This window comes from Melanotaenia boesemani, chromosome 19 (assembly GCF_017639745.1).
Source record: "Melanotaenia boesemani isolate fMelBoe1 chromosome 19, fMelBoe1.pri, whole genome shotgun sequence".
Lineage (NCBI taxonomy): Eukaryota > Metazoa > Chordata > Actinopteri > Atheriniformes > Melanotaeniidae > Melanotaenia > Melanotaenia boesemani.
The window spans coordinates 6,960,962-6,988,592 of record NC_055700.1 but is presented as its reverse complement, the minus strand read 5'-3'; the positions used below and the strand labels follow the sequence as shown (position 1 = coordinate 6,988,592).

The 27,631-nt window shown below is 37.6% G+C and overlaps 2 protein-coding genes across 5 annotated transcripts; both read right to left on the bottom strand.

Annotated features, from left to right (window-relative positions):
* Positions 1 to 1,764: 1,764 nt before the first annotated feature.
* On the bottom strand, positions 1,765 to 16,581 carry LOC121630368 (TNF receptor-associated factor 2-like). 2 transcript variants are annotated; one of them, XM_041970639.1, is made up of 11 exons: positions 16,296 to 16,581; positions 14,395 to 14,616; positions 13,235 to 13,313; positions 12,365 to 12,463; positions 10,966 to 11,127; positions 10,782 to 10,856; positions 10,513 to 10,587; positions 9,081 to 9,650; positions 7,224 to 7,401; positions 6,800 to 6,948; positions 1,765 to 4,706 (listed from the first exon to the last, which is right to left on the bottom strand). In XM_041970639.1, the coding sequence occupies exons 2-11, from the start codon at positions 14,580 to 14,582 to the stop codon at positions 4,488 to 4,490; spliced, it is 1,794 nt and encodes a 597-aa protein (XP_041826573.1). In that variant the 5' UTR covers positions 14,583 to 14,616; positions 16,296 to 16,581; the 3' UTR covers positions 1,765 to 4,487. The 2 variants fall into 2 exon arrangements, with proteins under 2 accessions (XP_041826573.1, XP_041826574.1); XM_041970640.1 differs by having other exon boundaries at positions 14,395 to 14,604.
* Positions 16,582 to 18,387: 1,806 nt separating this feature from the next.
* On the bottom strand, positions 18,388 to 26,875 carry LOC121630348 (GRAM domain-containing protein 2B-like). 3 transcript variants are annotated; one of them, XM_041970605.1, is made up of 14 exons: positions 26,619 to 26,875; positions 25,934 to 26,059; positions 25,045 to 25,132; positions 24,880 to 24,949; positions 24,682 to 24,785; positions 24,503 to 24,598; positions 24,354 to 24,425; positions 22,995 to 23,090; positions 22,716 to 22,827; positions 22,253 to 22,369; positions 22,057 to 22,147; positions 21,805 to 21,909; positions 21,642 to 21,726; positions 18,388 to 19,237 (listed from the first exon to the last, which is right to left on the bottom strand). In XM_041970605.1, the coding sequence occupies exons 1-14, from the start codon at positions 26,702 to 26,704 to the stop codon at positions 19,199 to 19,201; spliced, it is 1,287 nt and encodes a 428-aa protein (XP_041826539.1). In that variant the 5' UTR covers positions 26,705 to 26,875; the 3' UTR covers positions 18,388 to 19,198. The 3 variants fall into 3 exon arrangements, with proteins under 3 accessions (XP_041826539.1, XP_041826540.1, XP_041826541.1); XM_041970606.1 differs by having other exon boundaries at positions 22,995 to 23,075; positions 26,619 to 26,874; XM_041970607.1 differs by lacking the exon at positions 24,354 to 24,425 and having other exon boundaries at positions 22,995 to 23,075; positions 26,619 to 26,874.
* Between the last annotated feature and the right edge of the window lie 756 nt (positions 26,876 to 27,631).

Here is a 27,631-nt window from a genome sequence, read left to right as displayed (position 1 = left end):
AAAAAATAGGGGAAAACAACACAAACAGACACCACGCAAAGGACAAAACACCCAAACATGAGGTTTCAGGCTTTATTATTATTCCAATATTTTTACTGAATTTTCAGTTATATGGATTGTGAAGTACAAACATTACGATTACAAACTTTACATTACATATCTATCTATATGTATATATATGTATATATATATATATATATATATATATATATATAAATATATATATATGTTTCAATATCTACTGGGATAGGCTCCAGCAGATATAGCAAATAGAAGAAGTAGTGGAGGACAAACGTGTCAGGCCTACAGGATAAGCAGGATCTGATGCAATGAAAATAAGAAATTAAGAAATAGCAAAAGAAAAAAAAAATTAGCAAAGCCCTGAAACATGAGCTGACAGAAGCAACTTGATCCACAGAAGGGTGGCAGTCAAGAAGCCACTTTCTAGAAGAGAAACGGGGATGAAATCCTGAGGTTTGCTAAATAAACTGAAATGAACTGAAAATCTGTGCAAATAGGTCTGATGGAAAGATGCCTCCTTCACAGATACAGAACCATAACATTACTGAAGCGGTGTGGGAAGGTTTCAGTTGTTAAAGCATAAAACTGCTCAGACCAAATATTCACTTTCAAGCTTGTTAGATCCATTTCAGCTCAGTTTTTACCTCATATAATGGATATATATTCATGTTTGCACAAAATGAGGGACCAGTCAAGACCTTTGCACAGCAGTATATATTCTAAAAAGGAAACAGTGGAGCCTCAGAAGGCGCAAGTAGAAATTATTATTATCTTAATATTAGTTTTAGTCAAATCCGTACAAATGTAGCAGACTTATCCCTTGGTTTTTTATGAGAAATACTTGAACACTCTTCAATCATCAACAGTTTGAAATGACATGATGTTTTGAAATCAGTTTTTCAAAATCTGTGGCCGAAAAAAATGTGTCACAATTTAGTGGTCCAGTGGGGAGAAGTGCATCTCTCCATCCTGCTGTAGGACTGCGAGCAGCAGCATTTCCCAAGTGTCCTTGAAATTCCTCTGGAGCTTTTCAGCTTTGGTCTTTAAGGCTTTGCTTGAGCTCCTTTATGTGGGCATGATCCAGTCTGGTCTACGTCTGTTAGTTAGAGAAAGCAAGAAGAGAGGGAGAACAAACACCAATGCAAATCTGACATGCCAACCTCGTGCAACAAAGAGAAGACGACTTTGAAAAGAGGAAAAGTGAGCACAAAAAATTTAAAATGGTTCCAGTAGTCAACCACTACAAACTGCTGGTAAACCACTTCATAAACACACGGCACAACACGGGAGCTTGAAAGGTCAAGATTCAGCAGTCCAGCTTCATCTTGAGGAAAAAAGACATTTTTATGAGGACGTCAATGTCCATATTTTGGACAGATAAGACGGAGCTGCTGCAGTGAAAGGCACCGGCCCATCATACCCAGACCCACGTTTAAGAAATGTGTCTGTGGGGTTTCAGCACAAATAACTGTGCAAATAGTTTATAACGCTTTTTAGATAAATTCATGATTCTAATATGTAGTTTTTCAAGAGAGAAGCTGCTGCTGCACTTTTTCAGAGGTAATTTTCATCCTTTTCAGAGCTGAGGAAACTTTAGTGGGTGCATCTCAATGTGTAGTGAACCTACTTTATAATAAAATTGACATTATTTCTACATTATCTGACCTTTAAATAGTGGATGTGAGTATTCCTGTAACTAGTAGAAGCAGCTTTCTACTAAAAACACACCTTAAAAACTCAACATGCAGAAACCAACAAACTTTATTACAGACTCCATGTCCTTTTTACATCAATTATCAACATCAGAATAAATATGGCTCTGAATTCAAGGTGCATACAGTAGCAGTCAAACGTTTGGCCATGTTTTCCCATTAGATTCAATGGGTAGGTGTGTCCATACTTTTGACAAGTACTGTAAATCCCTCAACAAAATACCCTGTTCGGACAAACAAGCGATACAAAGTGCACAAATTAAGTTGTTTAAAGTCCACTGCATCACGTGACAGAACAGCTGTTTTGTTTTTAGAAAAAGAACTTAAAGCTTACATTCAGAAACCTCCGTTTCCTGGGACAGTATTCATCAGCTCCAGAAGTTAATGGCCCCATGCTTCATATTAAAATGGCACATGCTCGCACACACCCACGCATATTTACATACAAACATAAATATAAACACATTTGGCACCATGTTTGCGCATAGAACATAAAATACTACTTGCAGCATGACACTGTTAGCATATGGAGGTAATATTTCATTTTGGCACGTTACAAGAACACTCAATGATTAAAAAGTTCATGTAATTTGACTCATAACGTGCTCAGTCTTCATTGAAAGGGTTTAAAGTTAATTATAATAATAATAAAAAACATTAAAATGGTCCTCAAAAGAGTCAACTGAGCCAGTTAGTGTCATGAACACTTCCTGACTTTATAGATGAAGAAATGTATGTTTGATGATAAGGAAAGCACCATTTTCCCTCTAAAAGTTAACAACTGGCTGCAGCTCTTCAGCGCCGAAACGAGTAATGTAAACATATGGCAACAAATATTGTAACCTGTAAACCCTTAAAGCTGAGATGTTTAAGGGATGTAATCACATATTGCACTCTAAAAGTCCTCACTGCACAAAGAAGTTGTCCTGGCCTGTTCAAACCATCAAACAAAAGGTTGGTCTATAGATATAGAATTAATAAGGTATTTAGTAATACTATGTTTATTATAACATCTTGTGTATATTAACATCTATATATATATTTATATATATATATATATTTAGCTTATTTCAACATTATGATATGAAAGATACATATTTATAAATTGCTATGATTATAGGCAGCCGCCTGTATTGAGCAGTGCCGGGTATAAAATAATAACTATCCTATGTTCACGTATTCCCATTTAAACAAATACAAATAAATGCGTTCACACTTGGCTAACGGGGTAAACCGGTGTGAAACTCCATAGTGAATATGAATTGAAGCCTCCCATGCACAGAGAGGTTTCAATACAGGTCGAGACTGGTTTTCAAACAGGCCAGCATGAACCTTAAAACCTCAGCATGCATGCTAAGTAACAGCAATCTCTGGTGGACGCATAGAAAAATGACAGTTTAACCATTTATAATGTTGAGCGTGTCATTGGGAATCAGAGAGAGCACAGCAAAGATTTGACTGGGGCGGCACTAAACATCAATCTGCAATAAATATCAGCTGCAATGGCTTAAACCTTTGACAATATGTTACAATCACTTATTTCCTGACTCTCTACCTCCACACACATTATTTGCACCACATATATATTAGTTTATATATATTTATATAAGTATTCTATCTTAGAGCAGCAGAAACACATATGCACTGGTAACTGTATGGACAGAAAAAACATTTCCTTCACTTCGTGGAATCTGTGTTAACCTCAGTCTGTGGTGGGGCACGGTACGATGTGCTGAGATGTGAGCTAGTGAGCAAATCCTGCAGGAAAACTCCAGCTGTCCATGTTTGTCAGAGACAAGAACACATGCAAGTTTTATGCCTCGGGCTCGACTGGCAAGCTGCCCTGCCTCCTTGGTAACTCCGCTGTATCTTCCACAGATGTACCAAACCACCAATCAGAACCACCGACCCCTAAGAGGAACAAAGACACAATACTCTACTCTACATGTAAATAGCCTGGTTCCAAAGACATGCAGGCAATGTCCACCATCACGGATGGCTAACTCGCTAAACAAGTTTTAACAACAAACCCTCATGAAACTCAGCTGAAAAAAGAAGCAGATTTAAAATGCTGGCGGCATGCAGTTTGCTATTAAAGAAAGGCAGAAATTAATGAAAAAAGGCTAAAATCTTATTCATAACATAACTCCACGTTTGTCTATGCAAATTCACTCGATACTGGAAGCTCACAACACCCACGATCTTCAAGAAGAAGCAAACACTGCATCAAGCTCTACCTCTATTACAAGCCAGCTTTATCAGAAGAATCACACAAGCTATCTGTAATCTACAGCCCTGTTCTAAAACAACCCTTGTGTTTCACAAGCCGTCAAAAGCCAGAGACAAAGAGTAAATCTCTTCACGCCGTCGTAACATCTCGGTCTGCTGCTCGACACTGCACTGACCATGCTGCACTGCTGCTCGCCTCAGTGTCTTTTAGCTGAAAACGAATGTGCAGAACTGATTTTAACCCCCACTGTGGGGCGATGTCAAAAGAAAGAAAGTTTTGCACTCAAAATGTACAGCAATGACAGTGGTTCTCAGAACAGAGACCACCGAGTATGACAATGCCAGCGCCGTCTGGACTGAGCAGCCACATACAGCACACAGTTGCAAGCATGTTAGTCTCCCAGCAGCTGCAGGGGACGGTAAGGTGCCCGAGAAGAGCCCTAATGGGACCATGATTGAGCCAAAATGAAGCTTTAATGGTCAAAGAGCTGCCTGGTTGCCAGATGCAACATCCCATGGAGCCATCTAGAGGCCGGTGAGGTCCACGATGGCTTTGATGAAGATGGTATCGTCACGGATGTAAGAGTTCTTGGCGTCGAGCTTGGAGAGTGGGCAGAAGAGCGGGCAGCCACTGGCGATATTCATCTCACTCACAGGTCTCTGGAAGGAGGAGGAAGTGACATCAGGTCGAAAGGCATCAATGATGTGTTCCCTGTTGCTTTGGTCCAGCAGCATCAAAGTCACCTGGAGGTAAAACCAGGAAGAAACCATGTTTACGTTTGGTTCAGTATTTTTATCAAAGCTGGTGCATCAACAGAGAGAGCTGTGGTAAAACAGGATATGAACTACATGGGTAAATCACACACATCCATGCGGATATTATTAGAGATGCATAATATTATCGGCATGATTCGAGTATGGGCAGATATCAGCTTCAAAATTAAATATCTCATTTAGCCCATTCCACCGATTTTATTAACCGATCAAGACACAGGCGCTGAAAGAACATAATCCAAGTCTGCTTTAAGTAGGATTTGATCCACATATCTTACTTGTTTTGTTTAAAAACAATTGTCATGATCAATTTGAAATGCACGTAATGGAAGTTAAAATGTTTTTTATTTTGCACAAGGAGTGAATATTACATCATCCATCAGCTTTTTTCTGTCTGAGTCTGCCAACAGGCCAACATGACATAGAGTCAGCATCCAGTGGCATCTGAAACCAAACCTGGACATGCTGGATTGTATTTATTCGTCTCCACAGCAACACAGCATCTAGTGTTGTATTAAAAGGAGGCATATTATGAAAAATGAACAACATTTTCTGTGATTCTCCATATATTTGGGTGTGTGAAGTAGCTACTACGTCAAAAACTCAGAATAAACACAACCTTGTCATTATGTTTGGGCTGCCCAGTTTAAAACAGCTCAGTTTGATCTGTATGGATGTGTAGGGCTCTGATTTTTACTACATGATGACCAAAAACAGTCAGGATAACAATATTATTACAATATCAATAAAAAAAAAAAATCACCTTTTATTTATTTATTTTTGTTCTGTTTTCCTTTGTTGATTAAATTCTACTCCATAATGTTTTGATTCGATCACAAAATCACCACAAGTGTCTTCTCAACAGAATATTGATATTTTCTTTATTTAGAATCACAAATCCAGGTATACATCCCAACAGCTATAGTTACAACAGAACCCAGCTTAGAGTATAAAAATCCAACCTCCTCATCTTTATCTCCACCCAGCTTCAACTTTAATACACACTGGGTTCTCTGGACCTTACAAGTTACAAGTTAAAATGTTTTTGCTCTTATGTTTGGCTTTGCTACTGAACCTGGGCAAATTTTCACATTTTAGTGCCCCCTAGCTGTTACATGATGCCCAAGGTTGGAAAAAAAAGTTGTGAATTGTGGTTTCTCAGTCCAGGGATGCTGCAGGGCAATGACGGCTCCAGGAATGTGCATAGTGAATATCAGCGTGCCATCAACACCAGTCAGAAACACTGAGTTTTAAGGTTGGTAATTTATGTAGTTTTGCTTTTACATCAAATTCTCCGCAGCAGATTTATAGTTCACTTAACCTAAAGAAATAAATCTACTTGTACTTAAAGCCACACAAGGAAATCTGACATGTGGTAACTGTTTTTCTTGATTTTATTTTTACTTTATATTCAGAAGTTAAAAATTCTAAGTTCTTATTGGTTACTGAATACTGAAACATTACCAACTACATGGTAATCATGTTGTTTTTGGCCTCACTTGAATAAAGTCAACTGGGCTTCTTTTTTTGGTTAATAGTTTGTCTCATTTAACACAGGGCCAGTTTTGGTCTCAGAGATGACCACAGTTTACTCAGTGGTGAAAAACTTTGCATAGCCACAGCATTTAAATTTAATGCTTATTTACAGCCATTATTAGATGTTATTCAGCTGAACTCTACAATTTGAATAAAGTTCAGCTGAATAATAATAATAATAATAATAATATTAATAATAATAATAATAATAATAATAATAATAATAATAATAATAATAATAATAATAATAATAATAATAGGGCCTCTATGACTGGAACCGTTTACCTCCATCTTTGAGGTCAATAACATCCTATTCTCATTTCAGAATTCTACTCAATACTCACCTCAAAACAGTTTGTCAGTGTTTGTAATGCTGTTTCCATTGCGCTCCTTATGTGTTTGTGTGTCTATCTGCTAATTTGAAATTAAATTAAATAAAATAAATAAAAAGTCTTTTGTTGTTGTTTTTGCACAGAGAAAAACTTACCTCAGGATCTTTGAAAACAAACCTTTTTTATGTCATTTACCTTCTGGTTGAAAGGCCATTTAAGCAGAGCATCACTCAGTCCTCTCATGACCACAAAGAACAAGGACAGGTGACTGCCACGCCCCGTCCCATCTCCATTCAGATAGATCCGCAGACACATCTTATAGCCGTATTTGCTGGTATAGAAGGCTGGAAAATAAAGGAAAGGGAAGGTCAGCAAATATTGTGGTATTTGTTGTAAAAGTCTAAACAATCTCTGGTAACCAGGACATGGTTCATAACTCCGGTTCATGAACATTCAGTATAAGCAGATTTCAGCTCTTGACTTCAGGGCTGTCGTGATCTTTAATGAAAGAAAACATGCATTTTATCATACAGGGTGACAAGCAGTAATTGATGGAAATCGTGCTTCCGGATATTTTTGACCATCGTTGTGAACCTACAAAGACACACGGTAATGTTACCTGGTGAGAACATGGCAGGAGCCCGACCTGCGATGGCATCCTGTCGTTTTTTGGCAAAATCTGAGATCCTCCAAATGAATACTCCATCAAAGGTGGTGGCGGACATTTCCCTCAGTCGGCCCTCCATCTCAGCCACTGTGAGGTCTTTCAGCCCCACGGTCCTCTCCAGCTGTCGCACCTGGAAACAAACACACTCAGCCTGTTGAATAGTGAATGAATAGCCAATGCTAACAGAATTACGGTTAAAGGCAGAAGCAACTAAAAGTGTTTCTCATCAGGTTAAAATGAGATTTTAAAGATTGTGAGCATCTCAACTATTAGAATCTGTTGACCTTAGTGAGTGTTTGAAAACATACCACGTGCATAAACTAGACTGCTAGATTGTTGGTTTTTGCCACTGGAAGATTCATGGTAGTCTCAATAAACCACACCAAATGTTTGTAATAATTTGGATCGACTGAATTTAAGTATAATGTGTGCTTCAGCAACACTACAAAAGTTTCTGGCCTCAAAACTCTGTGCTTGTGATTTCTTTTTGACTGCACACTATCATTCATTATACACATTCCTGAAACCATGGTTGCTCTGCAGCATCCCAAGGCTGAGAAACCGCACTGCACAACTGTTTTTCCAGCCAGGAGCATCACATGACAGCTGTGTTTTGCCATGTCTGATTCAACAAAGTAACGCAAAAGGCAAGAATAAACAAGGAAAAGAAAGAGAGAAAGTGACGGAGCAAGAGACAAGACAAGAGTCAACATCCCACTCAGACTGACTTTTAGTGACTAGAGGGAGCTCAAAGAAGAGACAAGATGGAAATTAGCCTTTGTTAGGTGCCGCTGAGGTGTGAAAATCTCCAAAAGTTGAGTCATGGGGTTTTAACATACACGCTAAGTGAACAATTAATAAATATGAATTAAAATCTAGGTCCATATATCAATGAGTTTATCTAATTTATAGAGGTTTAATGATTTGTAAAGTTTAAATGGAACAACAAATGGAAAGATAATCAGCAGCTGATAATCAGACATACAAATCAGCTGTGAGAAAAATAATATATTGTAGTACTATATACTATATCCTGTAGAATATTTTGCAGTATCCAGCAAGTACTTGTACTCTACTCACGTAAGGAGCACAGAGCAGAGTAGTGATTAGGCTGCAGACTCCTCCACGCAAGGATATAGGTCTGTCTTATGTTCTGTTACTATTATGGGTTTTCCAATACAGACATTAGAGCTTGTGCCATCGTCATGTTTCTCATTAAAATGCTGCAATGCTCTGGATCGCATCTTCCAGCAACAAATAGACGCACATGTCTGACATTGTCAGTGAGCTGGCCAGCACTTGTCAGCACCAATACATTTATAAGCCCAGTGATGCACAATTGTGATAATTCAGAACATTTGGAACGGCTCCGGAGTGGAAACAGTTGTCGATTCCCATCCCTTGGCAGAAAGATGTGACTTTCAGTAAAGACCAACTTTCTGTCAACAAAATTCCAAATAAACATTTATATAAGAACGGAGAGAAGACCGTGTCTTTATTCCAACTATACATCATTATAGTTACTAAATCATCACGGAGTCTCAAAAATCACAAAAACATAAACTTATTTTAATAAGAAAAAAATCTTTTTTGTTTCACCTTTTATTATCTTTTAAATATTTGCATTTGTGGCATAATCATGCTTTAAATTTAGAAACTTAAGAAAATATGCAGGAAGCATGTTCATGTGATCTGATGCTGATGCTCTTCAGAGACAGGATTGTTTTATGACTAGTAAGCAGATTTTTGGAGGCCTTATAAGTGTAATTCATGCTAAATCTAAAAATCAGGCATTGCTCAGTTTTGTACCTTGTTACTCAGAGCCTCGATCTTATCCTGGTCCAGTTTATGCTGCCGGTTGCTGGCCTCCATGGTGGTGGCAAACCTCTCCACCTCTCTGTTCAGGACACACACCACATTTTCAAATGTGCCGGCTTTAACCTCAAGTTCAGTGCACCTGCGGCCCAGCTCGGCCACCTTGGTCTTCTCGCTGTGGAGCTGGAGCTCCAACGCTGCGCCCACTGAGCTGGGAAGGGGTGTGAAGGAGGTAGACACGGTGAGAGTGGGAGGGAGAGTTGGAGGAGGGGGGAGAGGAGCTGAAGCAGGTGGACCAGGGGGGGCGGAGCTGGAGGATGAGGAGGAGGCGGCGGCGGCTCCCTGCACGGGAGGCCCAGAAGAGGTGGTGCTGAGCAGGGAGACTCTGGCCTCGAGTTCCCTGAGGGATTGTTGGAGTTCTACCAGTTTGTGTCCGGCTGTTTCCAGTCCCTGGGGCTGTAGGCCCTCCATGCTCACTTTCATACCCATGATATAGTGCAGCAGTAGGTTGAGGTGCTCATAAGCAAAGGCGCGTTCGTGTTCGTGAATCTTCTCTTTTTCCACCTACAAAAAAAGAGGCGTCAAGAAGAAAGTACAAAAAAGGCAAAAAGAAGATGTCAATCTTATTAGGGTATGTATTTGGCATTGAATGTTATATCTTACGTAGGACTGCCCACAGTTAATCTGATAAGAACCCCAAAGTAAATATCTGTGATGAGGAAAGAGGCCATGCAACTCATTTACATGTTTATAGTTTTACTTAGAGGGTCTGTTAAATTACGTTAACATGCTTCCTCATTTAAAACGTACACTATTTTCATAATTTCTAAATTTACAGCATTTATTGTCTCCATCTGTGCCAAATGCTTTGTTTTAGCTTTTGTCTTTACCTTTCTAAAACCTGAGGTCCGCCAATTAGGGGATGTTAAGAACTGATGGTGCCAAACTGCCAAAATGCCCATTTTAAAGACCTCTTCTGAACTATCTGTACTAAAACCACTGACTTTATTCTGCTTTAATAGGGTTGACCTTTGCTGAGCTAATGTTCACATATTGTACAATGATTTGATAGAAGAAATAATCATATTCAACCTGTTTCCTGATTGTTTTTTAGGCAAGCCTTAAACTTTTTTCATTTGTGCTATGTGCCATCTTCATTTATTCTTCACCAATAACACATACACTGATATGTACACATCTTAACAAATCCCAGAAATGTTTACTATGACTCCAAAGTATTCAAATAGACTCATAACAAAATAGGAACAGGACTCCAAGGTTTAATGGACCTTACTCTTAAAAAGGCCTAGTCTGCTCTGATTGGTCGTAAATTGATTTGATACATTTGATAATGTGCCAATCTAGTCATTATGCTAAAGTATGCTAAGGTGTTTTATAGTGATATTATAAGGTACGGGTTACTTACAGACATGTCACATCCAACGACATGAAATCGACAGGGAGTTCGGAATTTGCTGCAGAACTTAATGTGGTCCACATACTAGAAAAAATATTTAAAAGGTAAATAAATTAACTGATTATAAATTAAACCATTTAATGTTTAACTACTTTCTTTAAGTTTAAAGAGTTTATAGCTGAAACTTAGACTCTGTTATAAGAGGCGCAAGCTAGACATAAAAATGAAAATTACAATATGAAGTGTTTTTCTGCAGATCCTTTGTGTCTTTGATTTACCTTTTCTCTGGGTATTTTCTTCTTGGCACAGCCTTCACAGATCATCGGGTACTTGGGGCAGATCTCATCATGTGCCTGAAAGAAGTGACAGTGCGTCTTTAAATGCCACACAAACAGCTGCTGTAATCTGCTACACAAGCCCAGACGAGTCGAGCGCCTCCAGTCTAAATAAATCATTTCTAACCTTGATGTTTTTGAAGTGAAACGGCTCCTTGCAGTATTTGCAGTTGAGTGTCCTCTCCGGGCACTCTCGCTCATTATGGCGCTCCTGTTCATTGAAGCGGATTCGTTCTTTGCAGGAGGGGCAGGGGATGATCATGAACTCACACTTCCCCTCGTGGTTCAGCTGTGGAAAGAGGAGTTTACATTGAGATGAAGTGGCAGAATGGTAACAGTCTTAACTGCGTACATAGAATTCAGAACTGTGCAAACACTTAAAGAGCTTTAGATGTTTAGATTCTGATCCATCGCCATCAGGGAGACGTTTCTAAATTATTCTGCAGGGGAGAGATGAGTCTAAACAGCCTGAGTCATGAAGAACTATGTTCAGCCACAAGAACAAGAAGTCCTGCAGCAGATGATGTGGCCCCAGCAGAATCCAGAGGGACGCATCCAGAAATAAAAACCCTGCATGCATCGTTTCCCACAAAGACACAGAATGTGTGCTCACATGTTCAGTTTTCTATATTTACATCAGTGGTGATATAAGGACACAAGATGTATTATTATATTTATATTTGCACATTATATCTCTTTGTCTCCTCCAGTAAACCACTGCACTTTCAGGTGTTTGTCATGCTTTGCTCTTTCTGTCACCAGTTTATTATGCTTTACTTGTTCTGGCTGATGGATTATCTGCCTCATATGCCTTATCTCAGACTAACCCATGCATGTAACATGCAGCTCCTGGTTGTGCACACATATGCCTGCTATTACAATGCTTGTAAATCAGTGAATGCACATCAGACAACTTGAATATGGACTTCTCACAATGCTTTAAATAGATGAAGAAATGTTTCAGTGTGTCACTGAATCTATGTTCCAGCTCAGCACATGCACCTGCAACCTTTAATTACCTGAAAGTTTGTCCCCAACTTTTCCATAAAGTGAATTGTTCTGAGGTAACTTTGAGTTTTTTCTTAGGTTATGTTGAGTCTACAGCAAACCGAAGAAACTGGAAGGAGAATACCACTTTGTTGAAGACCAGAAGACACGACTGGATACAACCAGTTTGATATGATTTTGCTGGTAACAAAAAGTGTAAACAGGGAAACAGGAAAAACCCGCAGGACTACAGCTCACTGGGTCCAAACTTGCCTACCCCTAACCTAAACCCTGCTGAGATGATGTGGGACCATTTGAGGTGCAAACGTGGGAAATACTTTAAGAGTTCCAGGAACCAACTTCATCATACAGAGGTTATCAAAGCTGATATCAAACCTAAGGTGCGGAGCTGAGCCAAGCAAGCAAAATATAGAAGAACAATCTATGTTGGAAACATCTGGAAACCTTAAAAAAGAAATATATTTCACTAATGAAAAAAATAAACAAAAACAATGTGATAATGATAAAGATCAGCTCACCTCGTACTCTTTAATAGTGCCTTCCCAAGTACAGCTTTCATTTATACAAACAGCAGACAGGCTTTCTACCTCCCTTCGAACTGCATTGTCAGGAAAAGCCTAAAATAAAAAAAAACATAGTGTAAAAAGAACATAAAACTTATTGCAGTTATTTACACCTTAAATGAATGAACGTTTAAAGTCCCCATTCTACCATGCTTGAAAGTGTTTTGAATCGGTTGCTGTGCTGTTACTGTCCTCATGTCCAACAATATTAGCTGGTACTTGTCATAAAAACACGTCACAAAAACCAATTTACAAAAGCGTTAAGGGAATTACTAACAGAGGGGGTCGCCTCTGTGGAGAAATACATCACAACACACTTCTAGTGTTTGATTGACAAGGATAACTTCTGACTTTTTTTAAGAATATTCTTCATCATAGGAGTCAAGTTACAGCATGGAGATGCTAATACAAGCATTGTGGTGTTTAGGAATGGTTTACTGAAATAAAAAGACTTTCATTGAGGATTTAAACTGTGAAACACCCACCACTTTCATTTTTGTTGCATTAAATAGCTTTTTGTGGTCTTTTGCGCCTCCTATTTATATTTTTGGAAATATGTTGTTGGTATAAACTGAAAATGAAAATTTTAAAGACAGTTGTAACATTCACTTTTTTGTGTATTAATTTAGACATTTTTCACAACAGTAGTTCCACTATAGATTCCTTAGAATTTGTTCTGATTACTAAACTATTGGGGCAACACTAAGTTTCAGAAGTGTGGCTGCAAGTCAGCTTTAAATGTAGATTTTGGTTTGTCAATAGTTCTTAAAAAGATTCAAGTAAAACTTTATTCCGTAACTGGATATGAACACACATCATACTCACACATCCTTGTTTCAAAATCGATGTGGGGTCCTCAAAGATATCCTCTTTAATACAAGCGTTGCATTTCTGGGGTCCATTACTGCAACAAAACAACAACATATACTGATAAACTTTTAAAAACATGCAAACATCAAATTGCAGAGATGGAAAGAAATGATATAGAGTGTATTCATGGGCCTTTTGCTAAATAAGAATATTCTTTTTACACTGCTTCATGTCATTTTTTATTGCAAAATTTGTTTTGCTTTACTCACTAGGTAAAGATTCAGATTATAACACAAAATATAGTTAAGTAATCCTGACACACTGTATAAATAAAGCCACACAGGAGAATATAAACCAACTCAACTAATCTCTAAATAAACGCATCAATGATAATTGTAGATGTTTTACAGTAATAGTTGCGAATAAGTACTATTTAGCAAAAGATGATGGATAAAACCAAAAATATCTCATAAAACATTATTCAGTGTGTTAAATGCTGACCAACTACAATATAACAGTGTTGCTAACTCAAATTATACATCAGTAAAATCAACTAAAAAAACAACACTCATCCATTTCATACGAACGCTTCACTAGAAATGTGCTATTATTTGCCACTAGGGGGCAGCAGAAACGATATGTAAACTCACATTTTCACACTCAAATATCAGCTTAAAAACCACCAAAACACAATGCTACAACAAACCCACATCTGTGTTTTTTCAAGCTTCCTTTCACTGTTTTTGCAAACAGGTGAAATATAGAAAGAAGTAAATAAGTTGTGGGACTTTAAAAAAACATTTCAACCCTGGATTCATACCTCTAAAGTCTTTATTGCAACCACGTGTTTCTTTACACATCCAGGAATTGGAGAGCAACAATAATTGGAAATTTTATTTCTATCAAAGGCACCTCCAACATCCACTGTTTTGGTCTCCACCACCTTTGTGTCTCTTTGTTTACCAGTTAACGACACCAGTCTGCTATTTGGTGTGAGCTGGTAGAGTTTGGTGAGATTAGTAAATTATGCAATAAGATTAAGCCTTTCTAAATGTTTGAAATTCACTTAATTTCTACACCATAGTAATGCTAATTTTCCTCAGTAAAATATTTGACACCTTCATATAACACTTTCAACACTCAAAAAGTCACATTTTGTCTGATCAGATCTTCACCTCACAGTCCTGTTGAAGCAATAGGAACAGAAGCGATGGCCACACTGGGCCTGAAATGGCCGTCTGAGTATATTGTGGCAGCAGTTGCACAGGTGCTTGTCCTCCAGCTTGTTGCCCAGGATCTTCTTTGGGAAGCCGGGTTTATTACTCTCCATGGACGAAGGAGGGGATGGTTCCTGCGAGGCCATGGTGTCTGTTCACACGTCACACCTGGGAAAGATGCTAAAAGTCAAGATCAGGAGATGTTATCAGAGCTGAGTAAATCTGACTGTGTTTAATAATTCATCCATAAACCAGCTTGCAGGCATTAGTACGAGTGACATAGATAAAGCAGATGATTGACATTTCTAATGTCGGTACTAAAACGATTCTGATTAAATTATTTCATTCCTTAGAGACAAATATTAGCTATTTTGTCAACTTTCCTGCGACCAGGAAAGGGTAATGTGCTTTAAGGGTTAATTATTAACATTTTCCATTGTTCCTTCATTTTTTATAAATTTAAAGATATTTTTTATTGAATAAATGGCTGACGTTTCTTAACACATAATAAAAAAAAGGCAGTTTAATGAAATAGTTTTCACCGTGGATTATTCAGCCAAACTATCTCGTGTGAATATGTTTGTTTATCTTTTGTTGGTATGCGCAATCAGCCTATTTTACCTCCACATACAATTAAGTTCAAGTGTTTTTATTCAACGTCCATGTTTGCCAGCACATAAAGTGGCGTAATTCATCACTATTTCATTTTTTTTTTTTCCTTTATTGCTTTAATAACCTTTTCTGCAGTGCCCTCTGGTGTGTGGATGCCAGCACCTGCAGTTTGTTTACATGTCAAACCAGTTGCTCACTAAGCACACCTAAAGGCTTGTAATATCACTCTGGAGATTATTGGCTACAATTATGTACAGTTACAACTTTATAGGTTTGATAATGGTTTTGTAGTTCATAAAATATCTTAAAACTCTTCTGTCACTATTTAACTTATGAAGCCTTAGGTTTGATACATGTGTAGAAAATAAGTGCTTCAAAGAGCGTCATCATTTATATTCTAGTAGATTCCCAATGAAACCATACAAACTAACAGCAAATATAAAAATATTGTAGAATATAGTATCTTTAAGTATTTATTATTAGTCAAGCTACAGTACAAGTGTCTTTCGGGTGTTAACCTTGAATATCTGATGTTTACATGACTAGTTCTTCAAGGAATTAGAAAAAGTAAAGGGATTAAAAACAGCTGTAGCAGGTTCAGTAGAAAAGTGTTGTCTTTTGATTTTAACTAATGTCTTATGTCCTCGTTGAACCCAAAGTAGCACCATCATATGGCTAGTAATCAGACCAACAATGAAAAACAGAACAAAGATTTTTTTTTTCAGTTTACAGTTAAAAAAAGACAAACAAAGGTAGCCGTTTAGAAGCTCTTTCTCTAAACCAGTTAGTAATCCAGTACTAGTGGGCCTTTAGATTCATCTCCAAGATGGGTCTAACATCTCATCTCCCTATTATGATAAACAGCAGTAATGGTTCATGTGTGTGTCAGAGCATCACAGGCCAGCTGAGAGACTCACACCCTTTGTTTACATTTCCACTCTGCATTCACGGCTTCTTACGCTTCACTTGGAGCAAACTGGTGGTGAGCTTCTCTCTTTCTGTTCAGACACACGCTCTGCTCAGCCTACCCAGTAACGGTGCTGACAAATCGTACATCCATTGTCTCTGCTCTCTCCCTTCTTTTTCTTCCTCGTCTCTGTTGCTAAGCTATCAGCATCCTTTAGTCAGTAGTGGTACCCAGCACGCCGCCACGCCCCTTTCAAATCTGAATCTTGCTGCCTGAAAAAGACCATTTACTGGAGATGCATTTCGCAAATGCTGTTGCAATCGCCGGAGTTTGCACTTACCAGTGTTTTAGTCTAAACTGTCATCGCGTGCAGATGCTGTGGAATCACCTTTCCTGGTCGCGGGTTGACGCTCGTGCGCTGTGCCGATATTATATGTGGTTTTGCAGCCGGCTGGAGGTGATTTCTTCAACGTTAGCCACATTATACTGATGTGGTCTCCAAACGCGATGGGTGTTATTGTCCAATATCGCCATTGCACTTTCAGACTGGGCGTTACGTCATGCAATGGGCTGAACGCGGGTTGACAGGCAGAGGAGCTGTGGAGGCGCGCGAGTTATTGGTCCAGAACCCGGAGGAGGCGGGCTGTTGAGCTGGGGAGCCCGTAAACATCCACATCACTGATTTCATCCATGCATGACATGCCTCTCTGTTTCTAATGTCTAGGATGTTTGCGTCTGTCTTCTCGTGCATAATCCATCATGTTGTTTAATATGATTTATGGACATATTGGAAATAAAGATGTAGAATCATAATTCAAAAGTATCAGGCAGTAAAATTACTGAAAACTTCAGATAGTCTCAGATAAAATCCACTAATACCCAAAAGATGGATGTTTGTTTCACTTTCTTCTTGTACTCCATATCTGAGAGGGATGTGCCTTACCTTCCAACCCAGTGTATTTTCTTCTCTAAAATACCAAAAGTAAAAGTACTTGTGTGTGTTGTGGAAGACATTTCTAATATTTTAAGCACATTGTTGTCACTTGGTTGGTCTATTTTATAATTTTGAGATACTTTAAGATATGAAGTAAGAAAACTGTCATACTAGTTCAGTATTTTAAGTCTATGTGATGATCTTAAAAAAATAAAAATAAAAATAAATAAATAAATAAATAAACACTAACTCATGATACTGCGAAATCTGAAATGAAAGAAAATGCCTTCAGACTGTCAATGTTCTGAGCAAAATATTGATTGAAGTGTGTCTTAAAGGGTTAAACTGAAAAACAGAGAACCAAAAAACCATCAGCAATTAAACCAATAAAGTACTTGAGTAAATGTACTTGAGATAATGTACAAACACCAGACAGAAAGACTTTTATTTATAACATAATATTACATTGCTATTCAATTAAATGAAATTTGCATTAAGTACTTTACTGTATATTTCTCAGTAATACACTACAAATTTTAAGTTATTTTTAAGATTTATTTGTACTAATAATATAAAGAGTACTGGATTAAGAACACTCAACCCACATGTGTTTGTACTCTAAAGTAGAAAAAAAATGTAAATGAGATTCAAGTTAAGAGCCATAAATATACACTTAACTAAAACCATTAATACCACACTGTAAAAATACTCAGAAGGTACAGTAATATTGCACTAAATACCTTCAATATTTCAGTTCTAAATTAGCAATTTTAGCACATGATTATTTGCTTTATTTTGTGAACTTTACAACATTTCAGAGGGAAATGTGACATATTTTACTGCGTAGAACTTATATATCTTTAGTATACTTTAGTATCCTAAAATAGGTACCTCTGCAAGATTCTGAAAATATTACTTCTAGTAAGTCAATCATTTTAAATAGCGCATTTTTAAAAGTAAGAAAATGTACTTGGAATATCTGAAGTATTCAATGTAGAAAAACCATTATTTCTAAAGCTGTATGTTTACTATAGGTTGTGGTACTCTTAAAAAGTGTATATCAATTCAAATTTATTAAAAAATACAAGGACTTTACATTTCTAAAATATTTAGTTTTGTATTTTTATTAAACTAATGAATGTAGATAAAACTTTACTTCTATTACAATGTAAAGTCGCATAGTATATTTGCTCCTTATAATAAAGACCTTTGCTTTGCTTACTGTTGGAGTTATCTGATAAAGCAGCGGATCATTCTGTTGAGTCACATTTTAAAAGTTGGGCTTTAGGTCTAGTGAAGTAAACTGTAGTAAACTGAGTTGTTCTGCCACAACTGCCAGCAGGCATTCAACCACATAATCCTATTATCACATTACACCATAGCTGTTTGCATTCATTTGACTGGGCTGCAGGTGTGTCACCCGACTGTGTGATCGGGCTTATGCAACCTGGTGCCTCCCGACATGTGGGAACGCTGTTGAAGCAAAGTTCAGCAGATACAAAGTGAAAGGAGTTTATTTCAGGGCTGAAATACAATCACTGCAGGAGTTAAAGGCACAAACGCTTTGTGGTTTAAATGTAAACCGAACATTTTCCAGAAATTATTGACCAACTCTAACGTTACAGCTTCACACAGGATGGCTTCAAGTTGTTAATTTCATAAACATAATTCTCTCATGGTTAAAAAATGTCTTTCAATAATTCATGTTAAGTATTTCAGTAAAACATTTACAGCAAATATACATATTAAGTCAGTTGTTCTCACAAGTTATTTGGAAATGTTTTAACAGGACAAACTACACACCTTTATTTACAACGGCACCATCATTTTCTATTTATAGAGAAAGAGTTTACCTACTGAGCAAAAATCCCACATCAGTAATTTATACACTTTACATTAATATAATTTATTTGCACTACAAGCAAAAACATCTAAAAACAAATGTTTGACCTCTTAGAAAGTGTTTAAAAACACTAGTATTGGACCTTTGAACCTTTGAAGAAATAAAACAAGCTACAAGCTCTTAGATAAATACGCCATTCTTGCTTCACTAGCACTACCACACAGCTTCGGCACAGCTTTGTTTAAAATAAGGGATAAAAAAAGTCCTGAGTGAACAGCAGAAAGAGGCTATTATTGCACTACAAACTTTCACACAGCTTTCTAGGCAAAGCTTTCTGTATTTGCTGTCCATGTTTTGGCAGCAGAGCCACCAAATGTGCTCACTGCTGCTCCAAAGAGCTCAAACAGCATCTCTAATTAACAGCAAAGCTTCCTTCTGGACTGGCAAACAGAAAAACAGTCTTCTTTTAGGTCTCCTCCAGGAGCTTCTGGAGGTTTCTTTGAATCTAGGGTGGAGAAAAAAGAAATAGAATTATACTAATACTCATCAGTCAATTAGGAGCTTTAAATTACTGCAAATACTTCAGTGATGACCAGTTTCCTTGAGCTGGATGAGAGGATTAATTCTGCTTTGTTTCTGTGTTATGAACTAACAGACAGCTAGCTTAGCTTTGCTTAGCTTAACTACTGGAAACAAGTGGAAACTTGCAGCCAGACCAAGACAAATGAGTCCCTTTTGATGAAATGGAAACAGAAAGACTTGTTTAAGTATCTATCAACAGATGCAGTGTCATAAGGCATGCATGGAAAAATATGGTGGAGAGAAATCCCACATAGCAGCACAAAAAGGGTGTGGTCTCAGGCTGCTGCAGAGCTGGCGTCATAAAGATACACAGCACAAAACAAACATCAAACACACAAGCCACTGAGCTAATTAAACAATGGCAACGGGTAAAAAGCAACAGCAAAATTCAGTTAGCATAACAACTATATTTCACCGCCATTAAATACATGAAAAAATATCCTGGAAACCTGGAGAATCTCAGAGCTCAGGTTTAATTTTCTCTGGAAAAATGCAAGTTTAACCAGTTTCCTTCAAACTGACTTCCAAATGGAGTGTTCTTAAGGCCACAATGAAACATTACTAAACATTTTAGTACACTTAAATACACTTTCTTGCATGATGTCAGACCCAACAATGATGAAAATGTAGTTTAGTAAGTAGTAGAAGTATTTCAAAGTAAAACAATGAAAAATGTTGAAGACTAAGCCTGCACTGTGCTGAGTGGGCTTTCACGGATTTTGCATCCAATGAAATGCTTGGTGCAGTTTTTCATTTGAGAAAAGCTGATGCAAAATGATGGGCAGAGCCCGATCAGGCCAGTGGAGTTGTTTTTACGTAAAGCATAGACACTATACTGACACAAACATGATAATGTTTAAAAACAATGATAATGTTTTTAAGCAAACGTTATCATTACTTTTTAAAATTAGGCTTCAGCATTTTCTCTTTGATAAAGTTTATAGTTTTGGTTGGCTTGTGTAACCTTTAGCCATCCCTTTAGTTATGCTGCCACAGACTGCTTGGGTACGCCCCATGATGCACTGAGTCTTTCCCTTTATTTTTCACTCTTTTTTTTCTCCATTTATAAATATGAAACTATTACCATTAGTTTGATCCTCTCTTTTACTTTCCAATCTGGTATCCCTGGTTGGTGTAATGATGCTTGTTGACCACTCTGTCGTGACCTCGGCTGAAGTTTGTTGACTTCCTGTAAAGAGGGGGTTTTTCCTCTCTACTGTCACCCACAGCTCCATACATGCTCAGGATGGAGAATTGAATCAAAAAGATGATTTGATGGATTTTTTTACTCTTCACAGCTGGGCTATTATAAATATACTGGCTCAAATGAACACAGGTATTATAATTTGGACTAATATGGATCTGGATTTGTTAGAATTATATTATAATGGGACTTTGTTGTGAATTGGTTATATACCAATAAAGCTGAATTGACTTGAACTGAAATGGTGTATTGTAGACCTTTGGTACACCCTCTTTTCCTTCAAGAATTTTTGGTTTTGATTAAGTTTTCTTGATAGTTTTGATTTGTTTTTGTCAGAAGTGCATATTTTCTCATTTTTAAAATCCTAGAAAATGAAATGTGTAAATATAATTCAATGAATTACAAGATACGAATATACAAGGAGATAAATGGTGGAGTATTTCTAGATGCAAAACAATGGGTTTGTTTTATTCTTGTTTATGTTTTTAATTAAACATAATATTGTAGAGGTTTGGGTTGGAGTGGGGGCATTGGGAGATTATTTTCTACAGTCAGGCCAGAAGTCTTTTCTTTGTATCCAGTCTTTATGCTATGCTAAGCTAATATGTTGCTAGCTGTGGGTTCATGTTTATTGTACAAACATGGCTGTAGTTTTGCCTTAAATGAGGGGTAATGCTAACCCTGCATGACCCATTATCTGATTAATGTAAACAGAAATTAGCCACCTGGGATGACCAATTTGCTTATTTTGGGATTGTAAGTTTTCTAAGTATGCTTTCCTTAATGCAAACCAACATTTTTTTTTACTGTATCACACAACTGTCCACTGTCGCCCACCAAGCCATGCATGCTTACGATAGGGGACTGAATTGAAGACAACATTTTATGCAATCCATTGTTTTTTCTTAGCTAGGCTATTATTTTATATGATCTGGCTTGTATGAACGCTGTTATTATAAATTGGACTAGTGTGGATTTGTTTTAATTGGATCACAATGAATTTATTATGTCTGTAAAGTGCTCTGAGATGACTTTGTTGTGAATTGGCGCTATACAAATAAAGCTGAATTGAACTGAACCACAGTTAGTTCATGTGTGCAATAAATAAACCACCCAAACAAACCTTCTCTAGCTTGAACAAGTTGGTAGACAGTTCCCCGTAGATCTCAGCATTCACTTCATCCTGCAGCCTTTGGCTTACACTATTTCTGAAAAAGATTTAAACAGTATAGTCAAGTGAAAATTCGTGGATATGTAGAATTTAAATTCGTGGCTCTGGTTCTTACTCATTGCGAATGTGTTCTCCCACTGACAACATGGAGTTCAAGCGATGCTCAAGAGCCACAATCTTAAAAGCCATGTAACAGGAGGATAAGACAAGAATGCTGACTCTGTGAAGACAAACACAGCAACGTATGGCTACTTAAACCTTTACTACACAGAACAATGGCTAACACACCCAGACGATGCAAATTAATGTTCCAGAAACAGGAATTCTCTTTGTATTCTTGTGCTTCACACAATGACAGGTTACTCACAAAAATAAATAAATGAGGAGTATCATGTATAAGGACTTTGGCTGTGAGGATTTGACCTTCGGTGGGGGTCCACGAGTTGGGTTGACTGAGCCTATAAAAGCAAAACAATGAGGCAAATGAGTCATGTTACACATGAGACATAAAAGCAACCCTTTAAAAAGCTTTTTTTATTCACACTAATTCAGCGTTGAAGTACCGTTCTTGAGGGTGGTGCCATGTTTTTGGCTTGGACTCTGAAGGTGAATGTCTGCATGGACTGAAACTTTTCTGCTCTTCACTGCACTTAGAAATGGGTCTTGTAGGCCGGTGAAATCTTTGCAAATGAACGGAAAGAAGCTGTAATTCCAGTTGCCACCTAGCTTCAGTAATTATTAATACAAACAAAACTTTACAAATCAATAAATGCAACTGGTATGACAGACAATCCAAAGAACTGAAAATAAGTTTTGACTGTCATAAACAATTAACTGATGATTTTATAATGATAATAATAATAAATGATCATCAAAAAATCAAAGCCTCACATCACTTGGCCGTACCTTAGAAACAAGGAAAATTTGTATACGCCTCAGTGACACCTGACACCCTTAACCCTAAAAGGTGTTGTGTATACTAGGATAAGTCCATAGTCTTTTTAATGGAGAAAATGAAGCACACACCACGTATTTTGTCATAATCTGGAGTCTGAGACCCAGAACTGCTGCTCTCCATCATATCTTGCCGTCTCTGTTGCACGACTCCATCGAGGTCAGAGAAATCTCCAGAAAAGTCCTGCAGTGCATATGCACAGAAGAATAGAATGGACCACATACAGGCTGGGTGTTGCATTACATCAGAACAAGGCCCTGCAGTAGATCTTTTACCACAATGGAAAATGTACAATAAATACATCCTTTGCAAAACATCTCAGAAAATGGACGGACAGACCCCTGACTGACCAGAGGAAGTGATGACGGGCAGCCAGCTCTGAAGCTGTTTTCACAGGAGGAAGTAACTGGGCTGCTACAAGGCTTATCCACCTGCAATGACAGCATCTACATTTTTGTAAAACGACAAGAAAATATTTGTCTTTTCCAGCTAGTACAAATGTCATCCTTTAAAGGTTAACCCTCTCATTTGGTCACTTGGGAGAGATAAACAAGCTATAAACACAACACTAAACTCATCATTCTGTTTGGTTGTTCTAGCTAACTGTTACAAACAGTTATTAGGTATACAGCAGATATAAAGCTGCATTGCTTTTCATAGGTTTGGTTAGTGTAAGACATATTTTTATTTCATTTAAAGGAAGATAACATTTATTTATTTCAGTCTTCACCAGCAGGAAAGGTACCCCCTTTAGCATTTGAATATTGAATGTTCATTAGCTAGTTGCTATGCTTTTTGTTTTATTTGTTTATTTTTAATTTTCTAGTATATAACATGTCACATTTTGTTTCAAACAAAGTCCACAGATAGTTTCCTACATCGTTCAATAAGCCTGCAGGCTGCTCTGATCTGGCGTGTCTACAGCCCGGCGTCTGAGTTTCTGTTGCCACGGTTACCAACTACCGTTTAGTCAGCGCAATAATTTACAACAATAAGTCTATTTGACCAGAACTTCTTTCATAGGTGTCCATTATCACTTTTTAATGGACACTTTCCAGCCAATCAGAATCGAGTATTCACCCAGACCATGGTATAAATTGTTATGTATTGTTATAAGTCAGCATCTGCACCTTTATACAGAGCTAATCTTCATGCTACATTGACTAGCTGCTGATTGCTACTTAGCATTCAGCATACACACAAGTGCAGAATGAGGCGTTTCATAACTATGGTTAACATGCTAGCAAACAGTTAAAACCCTACACATTTTGCTATGTTTCTTGGTCATAAAGATTTTCTCTTTTAAAGTATTAAATTCCTAATTTTTTGTTTCTATTGTCTCCAGAGGTTGCAAGACCCTTTAGAAGCTAAATGCTACAGGGTTAGTTGGTTGCTGCTTCTGCTGTCTGGTGCTGAAACTTTTCAGTGAACTTTTTAAAACTTTTCTCAAGTGTTGGTCATTATTATCAAATAATCAAACTCATTAAGAAGGCTCAACTGAGCTAAAAAAACAAAACAAAAAAAAACAATTGTGTGCCAACAAGGTTACGTTAAATTTAATGGCAATAAAAGCTGCATAAATGGGTCCTTGTGATCTCCTTAAGTATAGAATACCTACAATCATTTATGAAAAGATATAAAGCCGTGTCTCAATTTCAATTCAAGTCACAATAAGCTTGAAATAATTTAAAAAAGAGAATATGATATACCTCCAAATGAAGGCAGATGGATTTCAGAAGTTTGAATGTGGTGTTTCGAGAGAGGAACGACACAAACACATGCTGGAAAAGAGACGTTTAGAGTGACTTTCCTGTTCACATTATAACAAGAATGCTGATTATTTCTACAGTCTCCTCACCTGATCAATTGTAGTTTCAACCACAAGAGCGTTTGGCACCAACAAGGCAGTTTTAGTTTTTTTTATGAATTTCACCGACATCACTGGGATTGAAATCTGGCAATAAGAAAATAACCTTAACATGCAACTAATCACCAACAGAGACATGAATGAATCTCCATATTTTAAGAATAGCAAACCTTGGTGTCCCTGCCAAAGACTTTGGAGTGAAAGCAGATCCAGTTATCAGAGACGAACATTTTTCCCTGATATAAAATGTCTTTCTGCAGGGCGCAGGTGTAACCTGGTGACAAATATATGTTCATTTCAATAAAATAAACTATTTAAAATCATTCATTCATCAATCTGTTTATGTGTAAGGAGAGTCTGAAACTTACTCTGTTTGACTAACTCATCTCTGCTGACTTCCTTGAATAACTTGTGATAATGCACATTTGTCTTCGATAACTGAAAAGAACATTTCTTTATTCCAAAACTGCAAAAACATGTCAATTCTTTGAGTGAAATTTGTTGAAATTTGTTAGATCAGAACATATCTGTACATGGTTCGGCTGCGATTTCTTCCGCTCAAACTTTGTTTCAAAGTCACAGAGACTCGGCATTGGAGAAAGCTGCTCTGCAGGTTTCAGTCTGTCAAATAAAAGGTCAGTGTTTATGGTTAAGTATCCTAGTAACACCTGAAGAGGACAGACAAGAGACAGAAGCTGCAGCAGGAGAGCTATCATACTGAGACTGAGACATCATTATGTTATTATCATGTCCTATATTTTGCTTTGCTTGGTATTGCTTGCTGTTACATAAAGACTGCTTACACAGCAACAATGAAATCTGTAAACAGCACTTTGGTTATGCAGTGTGTTATTAGGTGTAGTAGCTAGACACTAAAGCTTATATGGCTGATTTCAGCCAATTTAAGCAAAATATATAATTTAATTTGAAGGAAAAAGCGTTCTGTGTGATTGAATCTTAGTTTTAGCATTCATAAAGCAACTAAAGATTAATAAATATTGCAATTAGTGAAGCAAGCAACACATTTTTGGACATGAAACCAACCCACAGTTAATATTCAATATAAATGCAACCAGCTTCATTACTCATTTGGACCATTTGGTCAATAAAATAAGTCATTTAATGTTCTCTCTACTCAAAACGCAAAGATATTCAGTTTCCATTAAACAAAACACGTGAGCACTTGCACAAAATTTTACACATTTTCCTTACTGTGTAGGACTATAAGGTATTTTAACCTTTACAAGAGTGTTTATGGTTTTAATTATAGGTCTACTAACAACTACTTCTTCCCAGGACTGGTTCCTGAATTAACAGAGAACGACTAGCAATAAGCACTTAATAATGACCTAACAACAACATCATAGTGTATCTTAACCATCAAAACTGTATAAAGCCACATATAAACGCAATACTATTTACCTCAGGCCAGTTGGTTTCTTCCTGCTTTCTGGGGGGTCTGACTCTATGTCTAGCTGAAGCCTGAGGTCTGCAGGTGTCCGTCCACGCCTTCTCTGTCTCCTCTCAGCTCCATTGTCCACTTCAGACCTGGACACAGGAAACAAAGTGGTAGGATGTCAAAGCTGTTACAAGGTGTTAAATTACACTTTGCATATAGGCTTTACACGTCCCATCACACAGAATAAACTGCAGCTTTGTTTGTTTGTCACTGGCTTCTTTACCACATTGCTTTTACAAGTTGTTTTAATGGGTAATTTAACATCTGGCCATGGGGCAACTGATAAAGGCCTGGTCTGATGTTGATTCGTGTGCGTAAATTGGGCTCTAGAGGGCACCATTAAAAAGCGAGCGATTACTTTTAAAGTAATGTACAAAGTAGCCAAAGCACGCTATCAACTATCCTAAAAGGTTTCATGAGAAGTTTGGTCATCTACAATTTCGAAATGCAAAGTAACCGTGTCTGACCCTTGCCACGTCCGCGCCGCATTCATCTATTTAAAGTTACCGCAGTCCCATGATTCAAATACATCACATGAAGCAGGATGTGCATGCAAATATCAACCATCCATCATGTCTGAGGAGTCTTCACTGCGGCTGAAATGCAAAACGCGGCCTTCCACTCTGCCTGCATCTCATCCAGACTCACGTCGAGCTTTTCCCCCGAGAGTCCTTGCAGGGAAGTTGCTCTGGAGTGGATAACGGGGTCAGAAGTACGTCCGCCTGGTCGGTCATCAGTACCAAACTCGGTTTTATATCTCGCTTGCATCCGCCATCGGTTAAGTCCTTTAGCCCTCATAGAGTAGGGAAGTTCAGGAAGTCTTGGAAGTTTTTTTTTTTTTTTTTTTTTTTGTATAAGTGTGAGACAATCGCTCGATCGCCCGAGAAGCTCCACAGAGGAGGAGCCGGGAAAGGGGGAGGGAGCAGCAGGCTGCAACTACGTCAGGAGCGGCAGGGAAGTAAGGAGCAGATTCCTGCTGGGATGGGAGGGATGAATGAAAAACAGGCACCTTTTTATAAAATTCAAACACGCACCAAATTTTTAAAAAGTGGTGAAATCTCAATGTGACTGGAAGAGAAATTACAGCTCAAACCCAAGTCCTGCAAGTTTGAAACTGTTGCGCTGATAAAACTTAATTTCATGTCGTGTTGTAGTGAAATATCCAGCAGGGGGCAGCAGAGATTTCATGATGGGACGTCAAAGGCCATGAAACGTAGAAAGTTTGTGTTCTGAGGTTCTTCACTTAACATTTCAGAGGAATACTGAAACCTTAATGTGGCAAATGCGATCATTTTAATCCCTAATCAAGATTTTACTCTTAGAAATACATGACTGGTTCATAAAAACTATAGACTATATATAAAAAAGACTTTTCACTGCAGAGTAATATCACACCATGATTTGTTCACGTAATGAAGTCATAATTATTAAAAAGATAGCAGGACACATATTTTTGCAACTACACAATAAAATAAATTGAAACAATAAATAGATTTGATTATCCAATGGAAAATGAGTTGATAAAAATCAACACAGTTACTAGTCAATTTTGGGGACTGAACAATATATCAATAGCCATTATGCAATGATAAAGTGCTAACAGAGGTTATTCCGATGCTTGCTGGAGGTACTTATTTGGTTCTGTTTGTTTTTTTGAGATA